Raw genomic sequence first — 21,557 nt, forward strand, 5'->3', positions numbered from 1 at the left:
GAAAGGAAAAGCAGCAGCAGGAGCTCAGCATGCCTGAAATAGATGCAGTGCCTGCTGCTGGGGGTGCAGGTAGGTTGTGCCACCCTCTCCTTGGGGAGGAACTGAGACCGGTGTGAGGCCCCAGCCTGTTGGCCTTGCTGCCAAGGGCCAGCACTGGCAGCGTGGCCACCTGCCAAGGAGCAAGAATGCAGCCACCAAGGGGCTGAGACAACAGCAGCCAGCCCCTGCACAGGGAGAGGGGGAGAAGAGCTTTTGCCTCAGATCTCATACAATTCCAGCCTAAGGGGGAAGGGAGGGACGGGGACAGAGCTGCCTGCAGGCACCTGCCAAGAGCTGCCCATCCAAAGGGCAGAGGGTTGGAGCAGCAGCCTCAGCTGGGGCCAACAGCTCCTGTGGGGAGCTTCTGGGGAAGGTGAGCACCAACAGCAAGGCTCTGGCACCCCGGGCCGGTCCTGCCCCTCTCTCAGCCAGTTCCTGAAGCCCCTGCACGGCCCTGCCAAGGCAAACACACAAAGGAGCCCACAGGAAGCCTTCCCCACGCCGCTGCTTCCGCTGCGTCAGCTCCTGCTGGAGCAGAGGCCTTGGGTGGGACATTGCCAGAGCAAGGGCAGCACACAAAGGCCGAGGCAGAGCTGCTCTCCACCTCTGAGCTGCTTCCAAGTTCACAGTGAAGGATGCTAACAAAGAAAGAACCAAACCCACCTGGAGCGTGCTGCTGCTGCTGCTCCCCAGTCAGCACTCCCATAAACCAGCTCCCAGCTGCTCCCCAGGCAGGGGCTGAGGGAGATGGAGAGCAGGGACAGTGCTGTCCCCCAGGGGTCTGTGCTGGGACCTGTGCTGTTTAATGTCTTTATCTCTGCCATAGACAGGGGGATCCAGGGCACCACCAGCAGTGTGCAGGTGGCACCATGCTGAGTGGTGCTGTTGATGTGCCAGAGGGACAGGATGGCATCCAGAGGGACCTGGGCAGGCTGGAGAGGTGGTGCCCAGGGGAACCTCAGGAGGGTTAATGAGAGCAAGTGCAGGGCTCTGCACCTGGGCCAGAACAATCCTCACTGTCAGTACAGCCTGGGGGAGGAGGTGATAGAAAGCAGCCCTGAGGAAAAGGACTTGGGGTGCTGCTGGGGGAGCAGCTGGGCAGGAGCAGGCAGTGTGAGACTGCAGCACAGAAGGCCAAGGGCAGCCTGGGCTGCATCCAAAGCAGTGCTGCCAGGGATCCAGAGCTGACTCTGACACTTTGCTCTGCTGAGCCCCCACCTGCAGCACTGCCTCCAGCTCTGGAGCCCCCAGCACAACAACAACACTGAAATGTTGGAGGGAGGGCCACAAGCATAGCAGAGGGCCGAAGAACCTCCCTTATGGGGACAGGCTGGGAGAGTTGTGGCTGTTCAGTCTGGAGAAGGCTCCAGGGAGACCTCAGAGCAGCCTTCCAGTACCTGAAGAAAGCTGGAGGGACTTTTGGCAAGGGCTGGGGGTGTCAGGAGGAGGGGCAATGGCTTGGAGCTGCAAGAGGGCAGATTGAGACTGGAGATCAGGAAGAAGTTCTTGACAGGGAGACACTGGCACAGGCTGCCCAGGGAGGTGGTAGATGCTCCCTCCCTGGAGGTGTTCAAGGCCAGGCTGGATGAGGCCTTGAGCAGCCTGTGCTGGTGGGAGGGGTCCCTGCCTGTGGCAGAGGGGGAGAAGTGGATGATCTTGAGGGTCCCTTCCAAGCCAAACCATTCTATGACTTCCTAATCTCTGACTGTGTGATGAGGCTGCTCCAAGGGACAGAAGTCTTCCCAACAGAGCAGAGCAGCACAGGTACCTCCCTGGCAGGGTCAGCTCAGAGAGCTCCAGAGCTGTTGCTGGCAGCAGCTCCCAGCCCAGGTCACCCTGGAGCTGGTTCCTTGCTCCCCCAAGGACCTGCAGCTGGCCCAGGGCAAGGGGTTTGTATTTAATGAGGGAGTTTTGGCCATTCCAACTCAAACAGTTTTATTTCTGTGCTCTTGGCTTCACCCATCCTCACAGAGGAGGGGCTGCAGGTGGAAACTTACACCTGGGGAGAAGGGGGGAGAACCAAGGCCACAAGAAGCCATTCCCATCATGTCCCCAATCCTCACAGTGAAAGGCTGAGGAGGCTTTGCTAAGCTGTTGTGACTTCCAGTTTCAAACCAGGCATTGACTTCTGGGACCAGAGTGGTGAAGAGAGGCCCCAAGAGCTTCCAGAGTCTCTTTTCCCCTGCTCTCCTAAGCACAGCTGGGGCTCAGCACAGGCCAGAAAGGCTCTGCCCCCAGGCTGCTCCCACCAGCACCCCAAACCCACCCTCTGAAGCCAGCCTCCCACGCTGGACCCAGAGGAGAAAGGGAAGAAGGGCTGGGATTGAAAAGCAAAGCTAACTCCCCCAAGCCCTTAGAGACAGAAAAGGGACTGAGAGAGAGGGAGGTGGAGCAGCAGGGGAGGCTACCAAAGAGGTGGAGAGGGCCAAGAAAAGTCACAGCAAAATGTATTTAAAAACCAGAAAGTCCAAGCTGCATGGAACTGAGAACTCCTGGGGGGGGTGGGGGTTTTTGCCAGCTTTTTGGTCTTTCTTCCCTGCTCAAGAGTCTTCTTGGTTGTTCCAGGGCGTGGAACAGGATAGGCAGCACCAGGTTGTGTCCCAAGAAGGCTCGAGCGGCCCCCGGCTCGCAGCGCTTCCCCCACTGGCAAAGGAACAACCACCACCCCCAGACCCCCAGCCCACTGACCCCCCCCCCACCCCTCCTGCCACTCTCCAGTGGGCAGGAGACAAAGAACAAGACTTGACCCCGACGAGCTGCTCCTCCTGGCGCTCCAGTCCCAGCCGGGGCAGAGCTCAGTAGCCCTGCAGGCCGTTGTACACCTTCTGCACCGAGCCCTGCCGCAGCAGCTGCTGCAGACCTGCACGGAGCAAAGCACAGCACTGAGTGTGGGGGAGGGGGGCACCGAGAAGGGCTGGATGGCTAAGGAGCACACTGAGACTAGGGGAGGGGTCCAGAGAAGGGCAACGAGGCTGGGGAGGGGTCTGGAGCACAGCCCTGGGAGGAGAGGCTGAGGGAGCTGGGGTTGCTTAGCCTGGAGAAGAGGAGGCTCAGGGGAGACCTCATTGCTGTCTACAGCTACCTGAAGGGAGGTTGTAGCCAGGAGGGGGTTGGTCTCTTCTCCCAGGCAACCAGCAGCAGAACAAGAGGACACAGTCTCAAGCTGTGCCAGGGGAGGTTTAGGCTGGAGGTGAGGAGAAAGTTCTACACAGAGAGTCATTGGCCATTGGGATGTGCTGCCCAGGGAGGTGGTGGAGTCCCCATCCCTGGAGGTGCTCAAGAGGGGACTGGATGTGGCACTTGGAGCCATGGTTTAGCCATGGGGTGTGTGGTGACAGGTTGGACTGGATGATCTTTGAGGTCTCTTCCAGCCTTGGTGATTCTGTGATAGAACAGAATAGACCAAACCAGGTTGGAAGAGACCTTCAAGATCATCACATCCAACCTATCACCCAGCACCACCTAATCAACTGAACCATGGCACCAAGCACCCTGCCAAGTCTCCTCCTGTGCTGCAAGTGCCAAGCCCAAAGCACCCCCCGAGCTCCTCACAGCGCTGCAAGGGACAGAGCTGCCTCCAGAGCTATTGAAGCTGAGAACAGCTTTGTCCTCCCAAGTAAAACTGCAGCTGCTACCGAGCCCTCTGAGCATCTCCACTCAAATTCCTCTAGCTCATGCCCTCAGCTCCCCTCCACAGCCCAGGGGGAATCTGCTGGCAGCCAGCTCAGGAGGGCTACATTGAGTCCCTCTGGCCAGCTGCAGAAAGCCACCTGAGTGCTTGGGCAGCGCCTGGGGACCCTGCTGGGCAGCGCCTGGGGACACCCTGCTGAAGGCCTGGATACCCTTAGGCATTTTGAAAGCCAGTTCCACCACACAGCAGTCTGGATGAGTCCCCAGATGCCCCCAGCCCTGGAAGGCCATTCACAAACATCTGACACACTCTGAGGTCCAGCCAGGGCCAAACTGCTGCCAGAGCAGGCTCAGAGTGACTCAAGCCAAGCAGCCAGCACTCCCTCAGCCAGCTGCAGCTGGCACACTCGGGCAGGCTCTGGCAAGTCCCTCACTGCCACTTGAAGGACAAGCCTACACAAGAGGGAGGAAGCCAAGTGGCAGGAGTAGATGTGTCACTGTTTGTCCTGAGATAAGCAGAGGGGATTCCCTCCCTGCAGGCAGGCCCCAGGGCAAGGCTGCACTCTGCTCTGAGCAGCAGCAGAAAGCACTCAGCCTGAGGCTGAGCCTGAGGCCCCACAACAGAGAGGAAGACTCCCCACCCCCTGGGACTGCCAACGAAACAGAGCTACAGGGCTGCAATCCTGCTGCTGGCTGTCCCCAGGGCAGCTCTGGGCTTGCAGCAAGGCCTGCAGACACCTGGCTGGCAGGGCAGCAGGGCAGCAGGCAGGCCTGGCTCAGACCAGCTGCAACCAGAGCCGTGGTCTCCCTCTGGCCACAGCAGGACACAGAATGAACCAGCTTAGCCAAGGCAGGAGGTGCTCACCCACAGCACCCCCAGCTGGGGGGGAGTCCTCCACAGATGGAGACTCTGCCACCCCTCTGGGCAGCCTGCTCCAGGCCTCTGCCCCCCTTAAAATAAGGAAGTTCCTCCTCCTGTCTGCATGGAGCTTCTGCTGCCAAGAGTGTGCCCCTTGCCCTGTCCCTGGGCACCACTGAGCAGAGCCTGGCCCCATCCTCCTGACAGCCACCCCTGAAGTATTGATCAGCATTGATGAGATCCCCTCAGGCTGCTCTTCCCCAGGCCCAACAGCCCCAGCCCCAGCCTTGGCTCCTCACAGAGCTGCCCCACTGCCCTCAGCATCTCTGTGCCTCTGCTGTGCCCCCCACAGCCAGGCCCTGCCCTTGAGCCAGGGAGCCCAGAACTGGGCACAGGAGTCCAGCTGTGGCCTGGCAAGAGCACGGGGCAGGGGGAGGAGAACCTCTCCACCTGCTGGCCACACTCTTCCTGCTCTGCCCCAGGATGCCATTGGCCTTCTTGGCACAAGGCTCACAGCAGCTCTGCCAAACTCCTGGGAGAGGTCTGGGCAGGGCAGGTGGGAGCAGGGCAGCTCTGCCAGGCAGGAGCACTGCTTCCTGCTGCCTGGGCAGGGAGCCTGACTCCTTTCCTACCCTCAGCAGCAGGCCAGGCCAGCCCCTGCACTCAAGCTGCTAGGCAGAGCACTCTCCCAGGGAGTGCAAGGCAAGGTCACTTCCCCTCCACAGCCAAAGGAGGCTCAGAGCCACTTCCTGGAGGATGTGGCTCCTGGATGTGCATTCCTGGAGAGGAAGGACACAGCAGGAGAAAGGGGAAAAAGCTGGCTCAGCACCATCCCCAAGCCTTGCTCCCTGCTGGGCAGCTGCTCTGGCCTGCAGGACACCCTCATGGTGCATGTTTCATCACCCAGGAGGTTCCAGCAGGACTCCCAGCCAGGAATCCTGACCTTTGGCACTCCTGCACCTCAGGCACTGCTTACCAGGAGCAGCTTCAAGACTCTTCTGAGGCTACAGAGAGGTGCCAAGACAACCTGGGCACTCTGCTCCCTGCTGCTGAGCTCTGGGCACAGCAGAGTTAAAGCTGGGAAGCCAAAGCTGCAGAGCAGAGAGCAAAGCAGCACCAGCAGAGGGGCACAGAAGGCAAGGCAGGGAGCAAGGCACTCTGAGGAACAGGCAATGAATTCCCTGCTGTCAGAGGAAGGCAAATATCACTGCTCCAAAGGTTGGAGTGCCCAGAGTGACACCCACAGAGCTGCCCTGCCAGCCCCAGCAGCTGGCCATGTGGAGCAGATAAGCAGCCAGGGCCAGGGCCAAGCACAGGAGCAGGAGGGGATGCCTGGAGCTCTGAAGCCCACACTCTTCCTCTGGAAGTGCACCCTGGCCTGCTGCCACAGCATGGCCAGGCCTGCCCCTCCCCCAGCTCCTTCAGGCACTGGGCCCTTGAGAGGCCCTGGGGCACAGCCATGCAGAGCTGCCTGCCCTGCCCCTCCCCCAGCAGGGGGTGGGACTGCCCTGGGGGGCCTGCAGACCCTCCCTGCCGGAGCCCCTTCACACCAGCACCACCACCTCTGTCTGTCAGCTAGGGCTGCTCAGCCTGGAGAAGAGGAGGCTCCAGGGAGGCTTCAGAGCAGCCTCCCAGTACCTGAAGGGGGCTGCAAGAGAGCTGAGAGGCACTTTTGACAGGGGTGGGAGTGACAGGAGGAGAGGCAATGGCCTTGAGCTGGGAGAGGGCAGATTGAGGCTGGAGATCAGGGAGGAATTCTTGGCAGTGAGGCTGGGGAGAGCCTGGCACAGGCTGCCCAGGGAGGCTGTGGCTGCCCCCTCCCTGGAGGTGTTCAGGGCCAGGCTGGATGAGGCCTGGAGCAGCCTGGGCTGGTGGGAGGGGTCCCTGCCCGTGGCAGGGGGCTGGCACTGGCTGAGCTTTAAGGCCCCTTCCAAGCCAGCCCATTGTGTGAATCTCTGACATGGGTAAAGGTGGGAGAGCTTTCTGCACTGCTGCACAGCAGGCACTTCTCTGCCCTTGATGCCTCCTGTTTGCCTTGTGCAGGGCACCAGAACCCACTGCACAGGCTGCTGCAGCCAAGAGCAGCCTGCAGCTGGGGGGCAGAATTTACCCTCCTGTCAGCTGCAGGAGTTTACTCTGGCTCATCAAGCTCCCACCTGAGTCCTGGGGCTGAGAGGCAGCTCTCTCATGGGATGCCACTGCCCCCTCCCCCCTCTGTGGTAAGGGGATGTGAAGAGGCCCAATCCTTCTCCTGGTGCTGCACAGCACTCCTTACCCTCGCCCTAGAGGCCTTTGCACAGCCTTGCCTCTAGGAGAGCAGCAGCAGGGGCTGGAAAGCTGCCTGGGATGCCCCTCCAGCAGAGGCAGGGCAGAGGCAGCCCAGAGCAGTGAGCCCCAGCTCAGACAAGGCCAGCTCCAGCCCCCAGCCCCTGCAGGCCGGCCGAGCGCTGCAGGCCAGCGGCACAGCCCTGTGCCAGAACTGCAGCCAGAGGGGGAGGGAGAGGGGCAGGGGCAGCAGCCAGCTGTGCCAGCTGCACAGGGCAGCAGCCAGGCTGCCTGCAGCCAGAGGGGGAGGGAGAGGGGCAGGGGCAGCAGCCAGCTGTGCCAGCACCACGGGGGGCAGAGGGCAGGGGCAGCAGCCAGCTGTGCCAGCACCACGGGGGCAGAGGGCAGGGGCAGCAGCCAGCTGTGCCAGCACCACGGGGGGCAGAGGGCAGGGGCAGCAGCCAGCTGTGCCAGCACCACGGGGGGCAGAGGGCAGGGGCAGCAGCCAGCTGTGCCTGCACCACGGGGGCAGAGGGCAGGGGCAGCAGCCAGGCTGTGCCAGCAGCACCGGGGGCGGAGGGCAGGGGCAGCAGCCAGCTGTGCCTGCAGCACAGGGGGCAGAGGGCAGGGGCAGCAGCCAGCTGTGCCAGCACCACGGGGGCAGAGGGCAGGGGCAGCCTCTCCTGGCCGGCAGGGGAGCTGCAGCAGGCTCTCTGCGCGGCGGGCAGGCCCTGCCCCGGGGCACTCACCTGCCCGCTGCTCCCCTGTCAGCTGCTCCCTGGGGAACTCCACGTCGAAGGTGATGATCAGGGAGCCTTTGATGTTGTTGTTGTCAAAGTTTGGGAGACCCTCTCCTTTCTTCCAGAGCTTGGCCCCGGGCTTGGTGATTTTCTCTCGGGCGATGTGAACCTACAGACAAAGGCAGAGCTCAGAGGGCAGCTCCCTGCCCCTCCTGCCCGCCCCAGGGACGCCTGCGCCTGCCAAAGGGGCCCCAGGGCTGCAGGCAGCATCCCTGCCAGGGCTGCAGTGCAGGAACTGCTGGGACACCCTGCAGCTGCTGTCTGCCAAAGGTGCCCCAGGGCTGCAGTGCAGGAACTGCTGGGACACCTGCAGCTGCTGCTGCCTGCCAAAGGTGCCCCAGGGCTGCAGTGCAGGAACTGCTGGGACACCTGCAGCTGCTGCTGCCTGCCAAAGGTGCCCCAGGGCTGCAGGCAGCATCCCTGCCAGGGCTGCAGTGCAGGAACTGCTGGGACACCTGCAGCTGCTGCTGCCTGCCAAAGGTGCCCCAGGGCTGCAGGCAGCATCCCTGCCAGGGCTGCAGTGCAGGAACTGCTGGGACAACCTGCAGTCCAACCCACACTCTGCATCCCTCGCACAGGGCCTGCCCTGGCTCCACTGGAGCTGGTCTGGAAGGCTCTAGCAGAGGGCACACTGGGTACAGCCAGCAGCTGCACAGGCTGCAAGCAAGGCTAAGCCTCAGCACAGGAGGCTTGCAGCACAAAGTCTTTCCCTGTGAGCACAGCCACGGGAACCATCTGCCAAGGGAGGTCTCCTCCACCGGGCAGCTTGAAGGCTCAGCTTGCCAGGGTGCTGGCCAGCTGGCTATCACTGCACCATCACCTGAGAGGCTGGGGCAGGTGACCCTTGGGGCCCTCTGGGGTGCTGTGACTCTCAGGCAGGCCTCTGCTCACCTTGTGCCCATCCAAGTGGGCAATGTCCATCTGGAAGCCCGTCAGCGCCTCGAGCAGCGAGATGGTTACGTTGGTGTACAAGTCATCCCCTCTCCTCTCAAAGACTGGGTGCCTGGGGGACAAGAGGCAGGGCAGTTACTCTCCTCCCAGCTCCTTCAGCTTCCTCCTCTCTGCTGGGGACTCTGGAGGACTCCCAGACCTGAGGGGAAGTGGCCAATTGAAGAGATGGAGCTTCCCTTCCCGGTGTGGGACACACAGCACTGCTGACCTTTCTATTCCTAGGGCAGTGAGTGGTGAGGAGTGGCAAGCAGCTGTGACTCACCCAACAGTTTATCTTAGGAGGGCATTTCCTTACAACAGGGAACTCTCTGGCTGGTGGAAAAACAGCAGCAGCCTGTGTGATTCACAGCAGCTCCAAATGCATGCCAGAGTGTGAGGCAGGCTGGAGAGGAGAAGGCTCCCAGGAGACCTCATTGTGGCCTTCCAGGATCTGAAGGGGGCTCCAAGAAAGCTGGGGAGGGACTTCTAAGGGTGTCAGGGAGGGATAGGATTGGGGGGATGGATCCAAGCTAGAGGAGGGGAGATGTAGATTAGACATCAGGAAGAAGTTGTTCCCCAGGAGGGTGGTGAGAGCCTGGCACAGGCTGCCCAGGGAGGTGGTGGCAGCCTCCTGCCTGGAGGTGTTTGCAGCCAGGCTGGAGGTGGCTGTGAGCAACCTGCTGTGGTGGGAGGTGTCCCTGGCCATGGCAGGGGCTTGGAGCTGGGTGACCCTAGGGCCCTGCCCAAGGGCAGCCATGCATGGGGGCAGCAGCAGGAGGGGGCAGCAGCAGGAGGGGGCAGCAGCAGGAGGGGGCAGCAGCAGGAGGGGGCAGCAGCAGGAGGGGGCAGCAGCAGGAGGGGGCAGCAGCAGGAGGGGGGCAGCAGCAGGAGGGGGCAGCAGCAGGAGGGGGCAGCAGCAGGAGGGGGCAGCAGCAGGAGGGGGCAGCAGCAGGAGGGGGCAGCAGCAGGAGGGGGCAGCAGCAGGAGGGGGCAGCAGCAGGAGGGGGCAGCAGCAGGAGGGGGCAGCAGCAGGAGGGGGCAGCAGCAGGAGGGGGCAGCAGCAGGAGGGGGCAGCAGCAGGAGGGGGCAGCAGCAGGAGGGGGCAGCAGCAGGAGGGGGCAGCAGCAGGAGGGGGCAGCAGCAGGAGGGGGCAGCAGCAGGAGGGGGCAGCAGCAGGAGGGGGCAGCAGCAGGAGGGGGCAGCAGCAGGAGGGGGCAGCAGCAGGAGGGGGCAGCAGCAGGAGGGGGCAGCAGCAGGAGGGGGCAGCAGCAGGAGGGGGCAGCAGCAGGAGGGGGCAGCAGCAGGAGGGGGCAGCAGCAGGAGGGGGCAGCAGCAGGAGGGGGCAGCAGCAGGAGGGGGCAGCAGCAGGAGGGGGCAGCAGCAGGAGGGGGCAGCAGCAGGAGGGGGCAGCAGCAGGAGGGGGCAGCAGCAGGAGGGGGCAGCAGCAGGAGGGGGCAGCAGCAGGAGGGGGCAGCAGCAGGAGGGGGCAGCAGCAGGAGGGGGCAGCAGCAGGAGGGGGCAGCAGCAGGAGGGGGCAGCAGCAGGAGGGGGCAGCAGCAGGAGGGGGCAGCAGCAGGAGGGGGCAGCAGCAGGAGGGGGCAGCAGCAGGAGGGGGCAGCAGCAGGAGGGGGCAGCAGCAGGAGGGGGCAGCAGCAGGAGGGGGCAGCAGCAGGAGGGGGCAGCAGCAGGAGGGGGCAGCAGCAGGAGGGGGCAGCAGCAGGAGGGGGCAGCAGCAGGAGGGGGCAGCAGCAGGAGGGGGCAGCAGCAGGAGGGGGCAGCAGCAGGAGGGGGCAGCAGCAGGAGGGGGCAGCAGCAGGAGGGGGCAGCAGCAGGAGGGGGCAGCAGCAGGAGGGGGCAGCAGCAGGAGGGGGCAGCAGCAGGAGGGGGCAGCAGCAGGAGGGGGCAGCAGCAGGAGGGGCGCAGCAGCAGGAGGGGGCAGCAGCAGGAGGGCGCAGCAGCAGGAGGGGGCAGCAGCAGGAGGGCGCAGCAGCAGGAGGGCGCAGCAGCAGGAGGGCGCAGCAGCAGGAGGGCGCAGCAGCAGGAGGGCGCAGCAGCAGGAGGGCGCAGCAGCAGGAGGGCGCAGCAGCAGGAGGGCGCAGCAGCAGGAGGGCGCAGCAGCAGGAGGGCGCAGCAGCAGGAGGGCGCAGCAGCAGGAGGGCGCAGCAGCAGGAGGGCGCAGCAGCAGGAGGGCGCAGCAGCAGGAGGGCGCAGCAGCAGGAGGGGGCAGCAGCAGGAGGGGGCAGCAGCAGGAGGGGGCAGCAGCAGGAGGGCGCAGCAGCAGGAGGGCGCAGCAGCAGGAGGGGGCAGCTGGGGCAGGTACTCACTTCAGCACCTTGATTCGGAAGCGCAGGTCTCCTGGCTCCCCATCCACGTGGGGCTCACCTGCCAGGGAAAGCAGAGCTCTGTGAAGGGGCTGCCTAGCAGCAGCCCAGGAAAGCCCCTCCCTGCAGCTGCTCAAGGCCAGGCTGGACTGGGCCCCCCCATGGCAGAGGGCTGAGGAAGTGAATGGTCTTTAAGGTCCCTTCCCTGCACCTAGGGAGCAGACAGCACACTGAGCCCTAGAGACCTGCAGCTCAGACGGGGGAGGAGTAAAAGCAGCCAGGGGATCTTCACAGGACTTAAACTCAACTCTCTCTTACTGTGAAGTCCAGGACTGAGTACTGCCTCCATGGTGGGTCACCTCTCTGCTGCTCTGACAAACCCTTTCCTTAGTCCTGTTCTTCACCTGGGGGACTTCATCTCCTGGGGCAGGGGGGAGCCCCACATGCTCCAGCCTGGGACAGATGCTCCTGCTCCAAAGCTATTGGAAACATGAGATGCAGAATGTTTGGCGTGTGTGCACCCCCTGCCCCAGCCAAGGCAGCAGAACTCAGACTCAGCAAGGTTTGCTCTTGGATGGCCTCCCAACTTCAAACCACATCTGATGATCAGGGCTTGGAGGCCTTTCACTGCTCTGCAGCCCAGCCTTGCATCATCCTGGGAGGCCCAGCCTCCAATCCTGCCTCCAGGTCTGGTGAGCCCAGCAGAAGGGAGACACAGAGTGCTGGAGAGAGGCCAGAGAAGGTCACAAGGATGATCCAAGAGCTGGAGCAGCTCTGCAGGCTGGGGTCAGAGTGGCTGAGAGCAGCCAGGCAGAAAGGGACCTGGGGGCAGTGGTTGACAGCAGCTGAACATGAGCCAGCAGTGTGCCCAGGGGGCCAAGAAGGCCAATGGCATCCTGGCCTGCATCAGGCACAGTGTGGCCAGCAGGAGCAGGGAGCTCATCCTGCCCTGTGCTCAGCACTGCTCAGGCCACACCTTGAGTCCTGTGTCCAGTTCTGGGCCCCTCAGTTTAAGAAGGACATTGAGAGACTTGAAGGTGTCCAGAGAAGGGCAACAAAGCTGGGGAGGGGTCTGGAGCACAGCCCTGTGAGGAGAGGCTGAGGGAGCTGGGGTTGCTTAGCCTGGAGAAGAGGAGGCTCAGGGGAGACCTTCTTGCTCTCTCCAACTCCCTGCAGGGAGGTTGTAGCCAGGAGGGGGTTAGGTCTCTTCTCCCAGGCACCCAGCACCAGAACAAGAGGACACAGTCTCAAGCTGTGCCAGGGGAAGTTTAGGCTGGAGGCGAGGAGAAAGTTCTTCCCAGAGAGAGTTGTTAGCCTTTGGGATGTGCTGCCCAGGGAGGTGGTGGAGTCCCCATCCCTGGAGGTGCTCAAGAGGGGACTGGATGTGGCACTTGGTGCCATGGTTTAGTCATGAGGTGCTGGGTGCCAAGTTGGACTGGATGATCTGAGAGGTCTCTTCCAACCTTACTGGTTCTATGACAGGCTGAGGGAGCTGGAGGTGTTCAGCCTGGAGAAGATAAAGACTCCAGGGGACCTCAGAGCTGTGGCTGCCTCCTCCCTGGGAGTCTTCACGGCCAGGCTGGATGAGGCCTGGAGTACCTGAGCCTAGTTCAGAGGGGTCCCTGCCCGTGGCAGGGGGGCTGGAGCAGATGGTCCATGAGGCAGCCTGTGATGAGGGCAGGGCAGCAGGGTGAAGCTGAGCAGCAGGGCAGAGCCCACAGCCATACCTTCCCCAATGAAGGGATACTCCATGCCGTCCCTCACGCCCGGCTCGATCTCCACCTCCAGCGTCCGCTCCTCGTTCACCAGCCTGCAGGGGGCAAGAGCAGCCAGCAGGCAGGCTTCAGCCCTGCTGCTGTTACTGGGGCAGGGAGAGCAGCCCCAGAACTCAGGGCACACACACTCCTGGCTCACAGGTATCTACACATGGAGGGCCAGCCCTGCAGCTCTCGTGTGCTGCTGCTCATGCGGGGGCAGAGCTCAGCTCCGAAGCGCAGCCAGCCCCTGGCTGTGTGGCTGTGGCAGCACTCCATGGCCTGCTGCTCCCAGCTGGGGGCTTCCCTGCCCCTGCTCATCCAGGCTGGCTTGTGGAACTGACTGCTCATGGAGACACGAGGCCAGCTGGGAAGCTCTGCAGCTGATCTGCTGTAGGACTGAGGAGTGGCCCCTTGGAGCTGAGGAGGCTGCTGCTGGGCTCTTGCCCAGTGCCTCAGACGCTGCCTGCTGGCAGCACAGGCCCCTTCATCCAGCTAGTGGTGGGTCTGGTGTAAACATCCACGGAGCAGAGTTTGTAAACTCACTTGACATTGGGGCACTCATCACAAACAACTTCTTGAGTCATCTGGAAACGCCCAGGGCCCAGCTGGGTGGTCCTCATCTCCTGCCTGCAGTTGCATTTCCGCTTGCCAGGTGCCTGCCTTGCCACTGGCTTGTTCCTGACCACCTGCATGCAAGAGGAAGAGGTTAAGAGCAGCACAAGGCTCTGCATGTCCTTAGTTTGTGCCTGCTGCCCCCACAGTGGCTCCACATGGCCCCAGCAAAGCATTCTGATGACAGGTTTTGCCTTGCATGGAATGGTAGGGGAAGGCCCTGCAGAGATCACCGATGGAGTCCAAGCCCCCTGGAGGTCTTGCTGAGCACACAACAAACGCCAGAAGAGCTCTCCCTGACACCACTGCTACCAGCCCCTTCCTTGCTCCTGCACTTTTTCCAAGTAGGAAAGGCAGCACCAGGATGAGAGAGCTCACACTGTGGTCACAGAGCTTCCTTGTTCCAGGGGTAAGATCATCTGGAGCTGCCCATTGCCCTGCACGCTCCACAACACCAACACAGACCCCACGGTGCAGAAGAGCAGGGAGCAGCAGCACCAGGAGTGGAGACTGCTGAGGGGAAAACCCAATCAAAAGGCCAGCACACACTGGCCAAGTGTGGTCTGCAGGACACTGGTATGCTCATCACCACCATGGAATCATCACAGAGTGGCTCTGCTTGGAAGGGACCTCAAAGACCATCTAGTTCCAACCCCATCACCTCCCACCAGCACAGGCTGCTCCAGGCCTCACCCAGCCTGGCCTTGAACACCTCCAGGGAGGAGGCAGCCACAGCCTCCCTGGGCAGCCTGTGCCAGGGACCCACCAACCTTGTACTGCAGAACTTCCTCAGCTGCAGTCCAAGCCCACTCTCTCACCTTCAGGCCATTCCCCCTTGCCCTGTCTCTAGACACCCCATGGACAGTCCTTCTGCAGCCCTCCTGCAGGATCCCTTCAGGTATTGGAAGGCAGCTCCAGGGTCTGGACAGACCACTGCTAGCTCTTCCAGCTGGCCTAGAGCAGAAGTGAAGGCAGAGCTGGTGACTGACAGCCACAGATGAGCATCCCTCAGAGAGAAGCTGCCAGAGGGCAGAGCTGGATCAATGGACTGTGTCTGTACCCAGCTGCAGGCCAACAGCTCCAACGGCTCTGGACAGCCAGCACCTTGACTAGACGAGAACCAACTGCTGTGACTGTGGGCAGGCTGCAGGGGAGGGCACAAGCCAACCTCAGGCAGTCCAACAAAGCCAAGTGCAAGGCCCTGCAGCTGGGGTGGGGCACTGCCAAGCCCAGACTCAGGCTGGGTGAGGAGTGGCTTGAGAGCAGTGCTGAGGAGGTGGCCTTGGGGGTGTCAGTGGTGACAAACTCCCCATGGAGCTGGCCACTGGCAGCACAGCAGGCAGCTGTGTGCTGAGCTGCAGCCAGAGCAGGGAGAGCAGCACTGGTCCCTGGCAGCACAGCAGGCAGCTGAGTGCTGAGCTGCAGCCAGAGCAGGGAGGGGATCCTGCCCCTCTGCTCTGCTGAGCCCCCACCTGCAGCACTGCCTCCAGCTCTGGGGCCCCCAGCACAACAACACCACTGAAATGTTGGAGAGGGTCCAGAGGAGGCTACAAGGATGATCAGAGGGCTGGAGAGCCTCCCCTATGGGGACAGGCTGGGAGAGCTGGGGCTGTTCAGCCTGGGGAAGAGAAGGCTCAGGGAGACCTTAGAGCAGCCTCCCAGTACCTGAAGGCTTTGACTGACAGGACAAGGGACAATGGCCTTGAGCTGGAAGAGGGCAGATTGAGGCTGGAGATCAGGAAGAAATGCTTGACAGTGAGGGTGGTGAGACCCATCTTGCCAGGGTGCTGGGCCATTTCTTCATGGTGAAGCTCTTCCCCATGAGAGTGGTGAAGCCCTGGGATGGGTTGTCCAGGGAGGGGGTTGGGGCCCTGTCCCTGGAGGTGTTTAAGGCCAGGCTGGATGAGGCTCTGGCCAGGCTGATCTAGTGTGGGGTGTCCCTGCCCATGGCAGGGGGGTTGGAACTGGATGATCCTTGTGGCCCCTCCCAACCCTGACTGATTCTGTGCTTCTGTGATTTCAGCTGTGTGCTTACCCTGAAAGGTTGGACTGGATGACCCTTGAGGGCCCTTCCAGCCTGGTATCCCATGAATCTATGAAAGAGACCACACTGCAACAGGCTCCCAGAGAGGCTGTGGCTGCCCCCTCCCTGGAGGTGTTTGAGGCCAGGCTGGATGAGGCTCTGGGCAAGCTGGGCTGGTGGGAGGTGTCCCTGCCCATGGCAGGGGGGTGGAACCCAATTAAGGTCCTTTCCCACCCAGCCCATTCTGTGATCCCCAAGCCCCTGCCAAACACTGAGAAAGATCTGTGCCATGCCAGTCCTTGGCAGAAGAGGCCACAGAGCAGTGGGCAGGCCAGGCAGCTGAGCCCCTGAGCACAGAGCCCCAGAGGCCAGCTGAGGCAGACTTACTTCCACAAAGTTTCCTGAGTAGACCTCCTCCAGCGTCACCTCCAGGTCCACGATGATGTCGCTGCCCCGGGGGATGTTCCTGTCCTGCTGCCGGGGGCTGCCTCCAAACATGAACCCAAAGTCCCCAAAGAAGCTGGGGGAGAGCACAGCACTGACTCACAACGGGGCTCTGACGAAGGCAGCAGCAGGGTGCTGCTTGGCAAGCCCCCCTGGCCCCTCAGGGCACCCCCTCCACAGGGGGCACAGCGCCACAGCCACCCCAGGCCTCCTGCTGCTGCTGCAGCACCTTCCCAGCAAGCTCCTGGGAGAGTTTGTGCGGGAGCACAGCCGCCGGGGGGAAGCAGCGCGGCCGCCGGGGGGCAGCGGCGCGGCCGCCGGGGGGAAGCGGCGCGGCCGCCGGGGGGGGAAGCGGCGCGGCCGCCGGGGGGGAAGCGGCGCGGCCGCCGGGGGGGGAAGCGGCGCGGCCGCCGGGGGGGAAGCGGCGCGGCCGCCGGGGGGGGAAGCGGCGCGGCCGCCGGGGGGGAAGCGGCGCGGCCGCCGGGGGGGGAAGCGGCGCGGCCGCCGGGGGGGGAAGCGGCGCGGCCGCCGGGGGGGAAGCGGCGCGGCCGCCGGGGGGGAAGCGGCGCGGCCGCCGGGGGGGAAGCGGCGCGGCCGCCGGGGGGGGAAGCGGCGCGGCCGCCGGGGGGGGAAGCGGCGCGGCCGCCGGGGGGGAAGCGGCGCGGCCGCCGGGGGGGAAGCGGCGCGGCCGCCGGGGGGGAAGCGGCGCGGCCGCCGGGGGGGAAGCGGCGCGGCCGCCGGGGGGGGAAGCGGCGCGGCCGCCGGGGGGGGAAGCGGCGCGGCCGCCGGGGGGGGAAGCGGCGCGGCCGCCGGGGGGGGAAGCGGCGCGGCCGCCGGGGGGCAGCAGCACGGCCGCCGGGGGGGAAGCGGCGCGGCCGCCGGGGGGGAAGCGGTGCGGCCGCCGGGGGGGAAGCGGCGCGGCCGCCGGGGGGAGAGCACAGCGGCATCCCCCCAGCCCAGCTGCCAGGAGCTGCCTGCCTGCTGGCTGCAGCTGCAGCATCCCCCCAGCCCAGCTGCCAGGAGGAGCTGCCTGCCTGCCTGCTGGCTGCAGCTGCAGGATCCCCCCCAGCCCAGCTGCCTGCCTGCTGGCTGCAGCTGCAGGATCCCCCCCAGCCCAGCTGCCTGCCTGCTGGCTGCAGCTGCAGGATCCCCCCCAGCCCAGCTGCCTGCCTGCTGGCTGCAGCTGCAGGATCCCCCCCAGCCCAGCTGCCTGCCTGCTGGCTGCAGCTGCAGCACCCTGCAGATGGCCCATGCTGGCAGTGCAGCCTGCCAAGGGAGCTGCCCCTGCCAGAAGCCATCACTGCCTCCTGCTCTTTGCTCCTGAGGCAGGGCCTGATGCAAGACAGACAGCTGAGAACTGCTCAGGGGATGTCCACTTTCAGTTCCCAGCTGCTGTTTCAGAGCAGTGCCTCCTGACTGGGCACAAGGCCTCACCTCAAAGAGAGCAGCACAGAACCAGAGCCCCCAAGCCTAGAACAGCCCAGAGTGGCAGGATGTGCTTACTGTGAGAAGATGTCTCCATGGGAGCTCTGGTGGCCATCCTTCAGTCCTTCCTCACCATAGGCATCATACTGCTTCCTCTTCTCCTCATCTGACAGCACCTGGAGAAGGCAGGCAAGAGACAAGAGCCTGACCCACAGCTGAGCTGAGCTGTGGCACAAGGCTTGAGAGGAACCTTGCTGCTGCTGGACACCAGCACTGCCCACGACCTGCCTGCTGCACTGGGCTGGGGAAGTGAAACTCTCCTCAGGTCAGTCCAGCCAGAGCAGGGGCAGTGCATCAGAGCAGCAGGAGGAACGCAGGCAACAGACACTGAGCTGATCTTAGGGCCACAGAAAGCATCAGAAGGAACAATTCCAGCAGGTTCCTGCAGAGCAGGACACAAAGAGCAGAACAGAATGACCCAGGTTGGAAGAGACCTTGGAGATCATCAGGTCCAACCTAGCACCCAGCACCACCTGATCAACTCAACCCTGGCACCAAGCACCCCATCCAGGCTCTTCCTGAACACCTCCAGGGATGGGGACTCCACCACCTCCCTGGGCAGCACATCCCAATGGCTAACAACTCTCTCTGGGAAGAACTTTCTCCTCACCTCCAGCCTAAACCTCCCCTGGCACAGCTTGAGATTGTGTCCTCTTGTTCTGGTGCTGATTGCCTGGGAGAAGAGACCAACCCCCTCCTGGCTCCAACCTCCCTGCAGGGAGTTGGAGAGAGCAAGAAGGTCTGCCCTGAGCCTCCTCTTCTCCAGGCTAAGCAACCCCAGCCCCCTCAGCCTCTCCTCACAGGGCTGTGCTCCAGACCCCTCCCCAGCCTCATTGCCCTTCTCTGGACACCTTCCAGCAGCTCAACCTCCTTCCTAACCTGAGGAGCCCAGAACTGGACACAGGACTCAAGGTGTGGCCTGAGCAGTGCTGAGCACAGGGCAGAATGACCTCCCTGCTCCTGCTGGCCACACTGCTCCTGATGCAGGCCAGGATGCCATTGGCCCTCTTGGCCCTCTGGGCACACTGCTGGCTCATGTTCAGCTTCTATCAACCACTCCCCCAGCTCCCTCTCTGCCTGGCTGCTCTCAGCCACTCTGTCCCCAGCCTGCAGCACTGCCTGGGGTTGCTGTGGCCAAAGTGCAGCTCCTGGCACTGGGATGTGTTCAATCTCCTGCCCTGGGCCTCTGCCCACCTGCCCACTCTGCAGAGCTCTCCTACCCTCTAACAGCTCAACTCCTGCCCCCAGCTTGCTGTCAGCTGCACATTTACTGCTGATGGACTCAATGCCCTCCTCCAAATCATCAATAAGGATATTGCACAGGCTGGGGCCCAGCCCTGCTCCCTGGGGCACACCACTGGTGCCTGGCTGCCAGCTGGCTGTGGCACCATTCACCACCACCCTCTGGGCTCAGCCTCCAGCCAGTTCCTGACCCAGCTCAGAGTGCTGCTGCCCAAGCCAGGGGCTGACAGCAGAAGTAAAAACCCCAACTACCCACCAGCAGCTCTGCTGCTCAGCTGCTGCCCAAGCCCTCAGCATGTGTTCCTCCACCTACAGTCAGTAACTCCTAACCCAGGGCTGGGATGCAGCAGAAGTGTGGCCAGCAGGTCGAGAGGTTCTCCTTCCCCTCTCCTCTGCCCTGCTGAGCCACAGGGGAGTATGGTGCCCAGTGCTGGGCTCCCTGGCTCAAGGGCAGGGACCTGCTGTGGAGGGTATTGCAAAGGGCTACAAAGATGCTGAGGGCCTGGAACAGCTCTGGGAGGAGGTGTCAGAGGTTCAAGCACCATAGAGGCAAGCCCAGCTCCTCCAGGAGCAGCAGAGTGCAAGGAGCTGAGCAGAGGCAAGGTGCAAGCTTAGTTATTCCCTTCCCATCCTCCTGCACCCCATGCAGCTGGGCACTGCTGTCTGCCCTGCCCTTCCCCTCCCCTCCTGCCCCCAGCACACACAGGCTGTCACCCCCCTGCTCTTCTGGGGCCTTCCTGTAGCCTTGGCAAAGCTAAGTGCCAGCAATGCAGCTGCAGCCCAGCACGGGAGGGGCACTGAGGCCTGGCTGTGGGGGCAGGTTTGGGCCTAAGTGCAGTTGTGGTGAGCCCAGGCTGGAGGACTGGGCTGAGGCTGAACATGAAGCTGGGCACTTCTGCTCTGTTTGTGAAGAGTCTGCCCAGCTGCATTCCCTGTCCTGGTTTAGTTCCCTTCTTTGGGGAGGGCAAAGGTCTCTTCCTGCCTGCTCAAACCCAAGGAGGAAAGGCTGAGGAGCACTGAGGCTGCCTGGCTGGAGAAGAGCAGCCTGAGGGAGGGGATCTCATCAGCACTCCAAGGAGGGCAGGCCCAGGCTGTGGCCAGTGGCTCCCAGTGAGAGAACAGGAGGTGAGGGGCACAAACCTGAACATCAGGAGCTCCAGCTAAACATGAGGAGGAACTTCTTGAGTGTAAGGGTGGCAGAGTCCTGGGGCAGGCTGCCCAGAGAGCTGCTGGAGTCTCCCTGTCAAGGCAGGCTCACCTAGAGAAGGTTACACAGAAACACAGCCAGGTGGCTTTGGAAGGTCTCCAGACATGGAGGCTCCACCAGCCCCCTGGGCAGCCTGCTCCAGTGTCCCTTCAATCAAAGCAGCTCCTCCTTGCTGTCCTGCCAGTGGGGAGCCCTGCACCAAACCTGGTGCCACCCTCCTGGCACACACCCTTGCAGTCTGGGCATGGCACCTGGGGAGATGTTTCCTAGCCATGGTGGTGTGGGGCTGCTGCATGGACTGGAGGAGCTTGGAGAGCTTCTCCAGCCCACACAGCTCCTTGGCATGACCACAGAAGCAACAGGAGTCCTCACCTGTGGCCCACAGCTATTCTCCACACCTTGGTGTCTTCTCAAAGGCAAGCCAAGGACTTTTCCTCAACTCTCAGCTCACCTTACAGCCAGGCCAGACTCCTGCTCTTGTGCCAGTGCTTACAGCTGATGCACCACAGCTTCCCCTCAGAGCACAACTAACAAAGCCCAAACCACTTTTGCTTGCTGCCTTCCATCCTCTCCTGCCTGGAGGTGCTAAGCTTTTCTGCTGTCCCTGACAAAAGCTTCTGATTAACCTGGTGGCTTCTCTGCCTTGGCTTCCCACTTGGTAGGATGTATGGAATTGGGTGTGGTGAGGGAGGAGCAGGGACTGCACCTGCACCTTACAGAGAGGTCTGCACACTCTGGGTCCAGAGCATGCCAGGAAGATGGTCAGGGGGCTGGAGCACCTCCCTTAGAGGGACCAGCTGAGAGAGTGAGAGCTGTTAAACCTGGAGAAGAGGAGGCTCCAGGGAGACCCAGAGCAGCTGTCCACTACCTAAGGGGCTGCATGAGAGCTGGCCAAGGGCTTCTGACAAGTGCTGGGAGTGCCAGGACGAGGGACAACGGCTTTGAGCTGCAAGAGGACAGACTTGGACTGGAGACTAAGAAGAAACTCTTGACAGTGAGGGTGGGGAGAGCCTGGCCCAGGCTGCCCAGGGAGGCTGGGGCTGCCCCCTCCCTGGAGGTGCTCAGGATCTGGTTGGATGAGGCCTGCAGCAATTGGGGTAGTGGCAAGTGCTCCTGCCCCTGGCAGGGAGGTTGGATTCCCTGCCGACCCAAAGCACTCCGTGGCTGTAAGAGCTCCTCAGAGCTCTCCCTCAATGCTCTAGGGCGAAGCCTTCAAACACTAAGTGCTGGCCCAAGGGAGCTTAGTGCTGCCAGCATGTTCCATCAGGACCTCCTGCTCACCTCCGGGGCTGCGGAGCGCTGGGAGGAGGTAAGGGTCTCCGAGCTCCTCCCACGGGAGCGCACAGCTCCAGCCCTGCCCCTCCCCAGCAGCCGCACTCGGCCTCGCTGCAGGCTGCCGCTCAGCGGCGCCCGCGGGCGGGCACGGGGCGGGGGAGGACCCGCGGCCCCCGGCCTCACCTCGTAGGCAGCCCCGAGGTCCTGGAACTTCTCCTGCGCCCGCGGGTCGTCGGGGTTCCTGTCGGGATGCAGCTGCAGCGCCAGCTTCCGGTAGGCCTTCTTGATGTCCTTGATGGAGGCGCTGCGGGACACCCCCAGGATCTTGTAGAAGTCCCTCCTGGCGGGGGAAAGGAGGGGAGAAGGAGCGGGGCCCGGTCAGCGCTGAGCCTGCGGGCGGGGGGCAGGCAAGGCCGGGGCTCAGGCAGCGCGGGGGGGGCACAGGCCCGGCGGCGCGGCTCGGCGCACTCACCCGGCGGCGGCCTCCCCGCAGAGGCACAGGAGCAGAAGAAAGAGGCGGCCAAACCAGCCGGGGGCCATGGCGCGGCGGCCAGGCCTGCCCGGGGCGGGAGGCGGGACGCGGGAGCGACGCTCTCCAGAGGGGTCCGCAGCGCCGCAGCCGCCCGGCGCGGCACGGCCACCATCAGACGCCAGGGGGAGGGCGGCCG

The 21,557-nt window shown here is 63.3% G+C and overlaps 1 protein-coding gene across 1 annotated transcript; it reads right to left on the minus strand.

Moving 5' to 3' along the window:
- Positions 1-1,957: 1,957 nt before the first annotated feature.
- Positions 1,958-21,554, minus strand: DNAJB11 (DnaJ heat shock protein family (Hsp40) member B11). The gene is made up of 10 exons (XM_068145672.1): positions 21,362-21,554; positions 21,073-21,229; positions 17,184-17,281; positions 15,624-15,756; positions 13,145-13,287; positions 12,572-12,654; positions 10,848-10,905; positions 8,485-8,596; positions 7,543-7,702; positions 1,958-2,899 (listed from the first exon to the last, which is right to left on the minus strand). The coding sequence occupies exons 1-10, from the start codon at positions 21,427-21,429 to the stop codon at positions 2,835-2,837; spliced, it is 1,077 nt and encodes a 358-aa protein (XP_068001773.1). The 5' UTR covers positions 21,430-21,554; the 3' UTR covers positions 1,958-2,834.
- Positions 21,555-21,557: the final 3 nt, after the last annotated feature.

This window comes from Melanerpes formicivorus, unplaced genomic scaffold (genome assembly GCF_026170545.1).
Source record: "Melanerpes formicivorus ecotype bairdi unplaced genomic scaffold, bMelFor1.0.p_v2 SCAF_12, whole genome shotgun sequence".
NCBI lineage: Eukaryota > Metazoa > Chordata > Aves > Piciformes > Picidae > Melanerpes > Melanerpes formicivorus.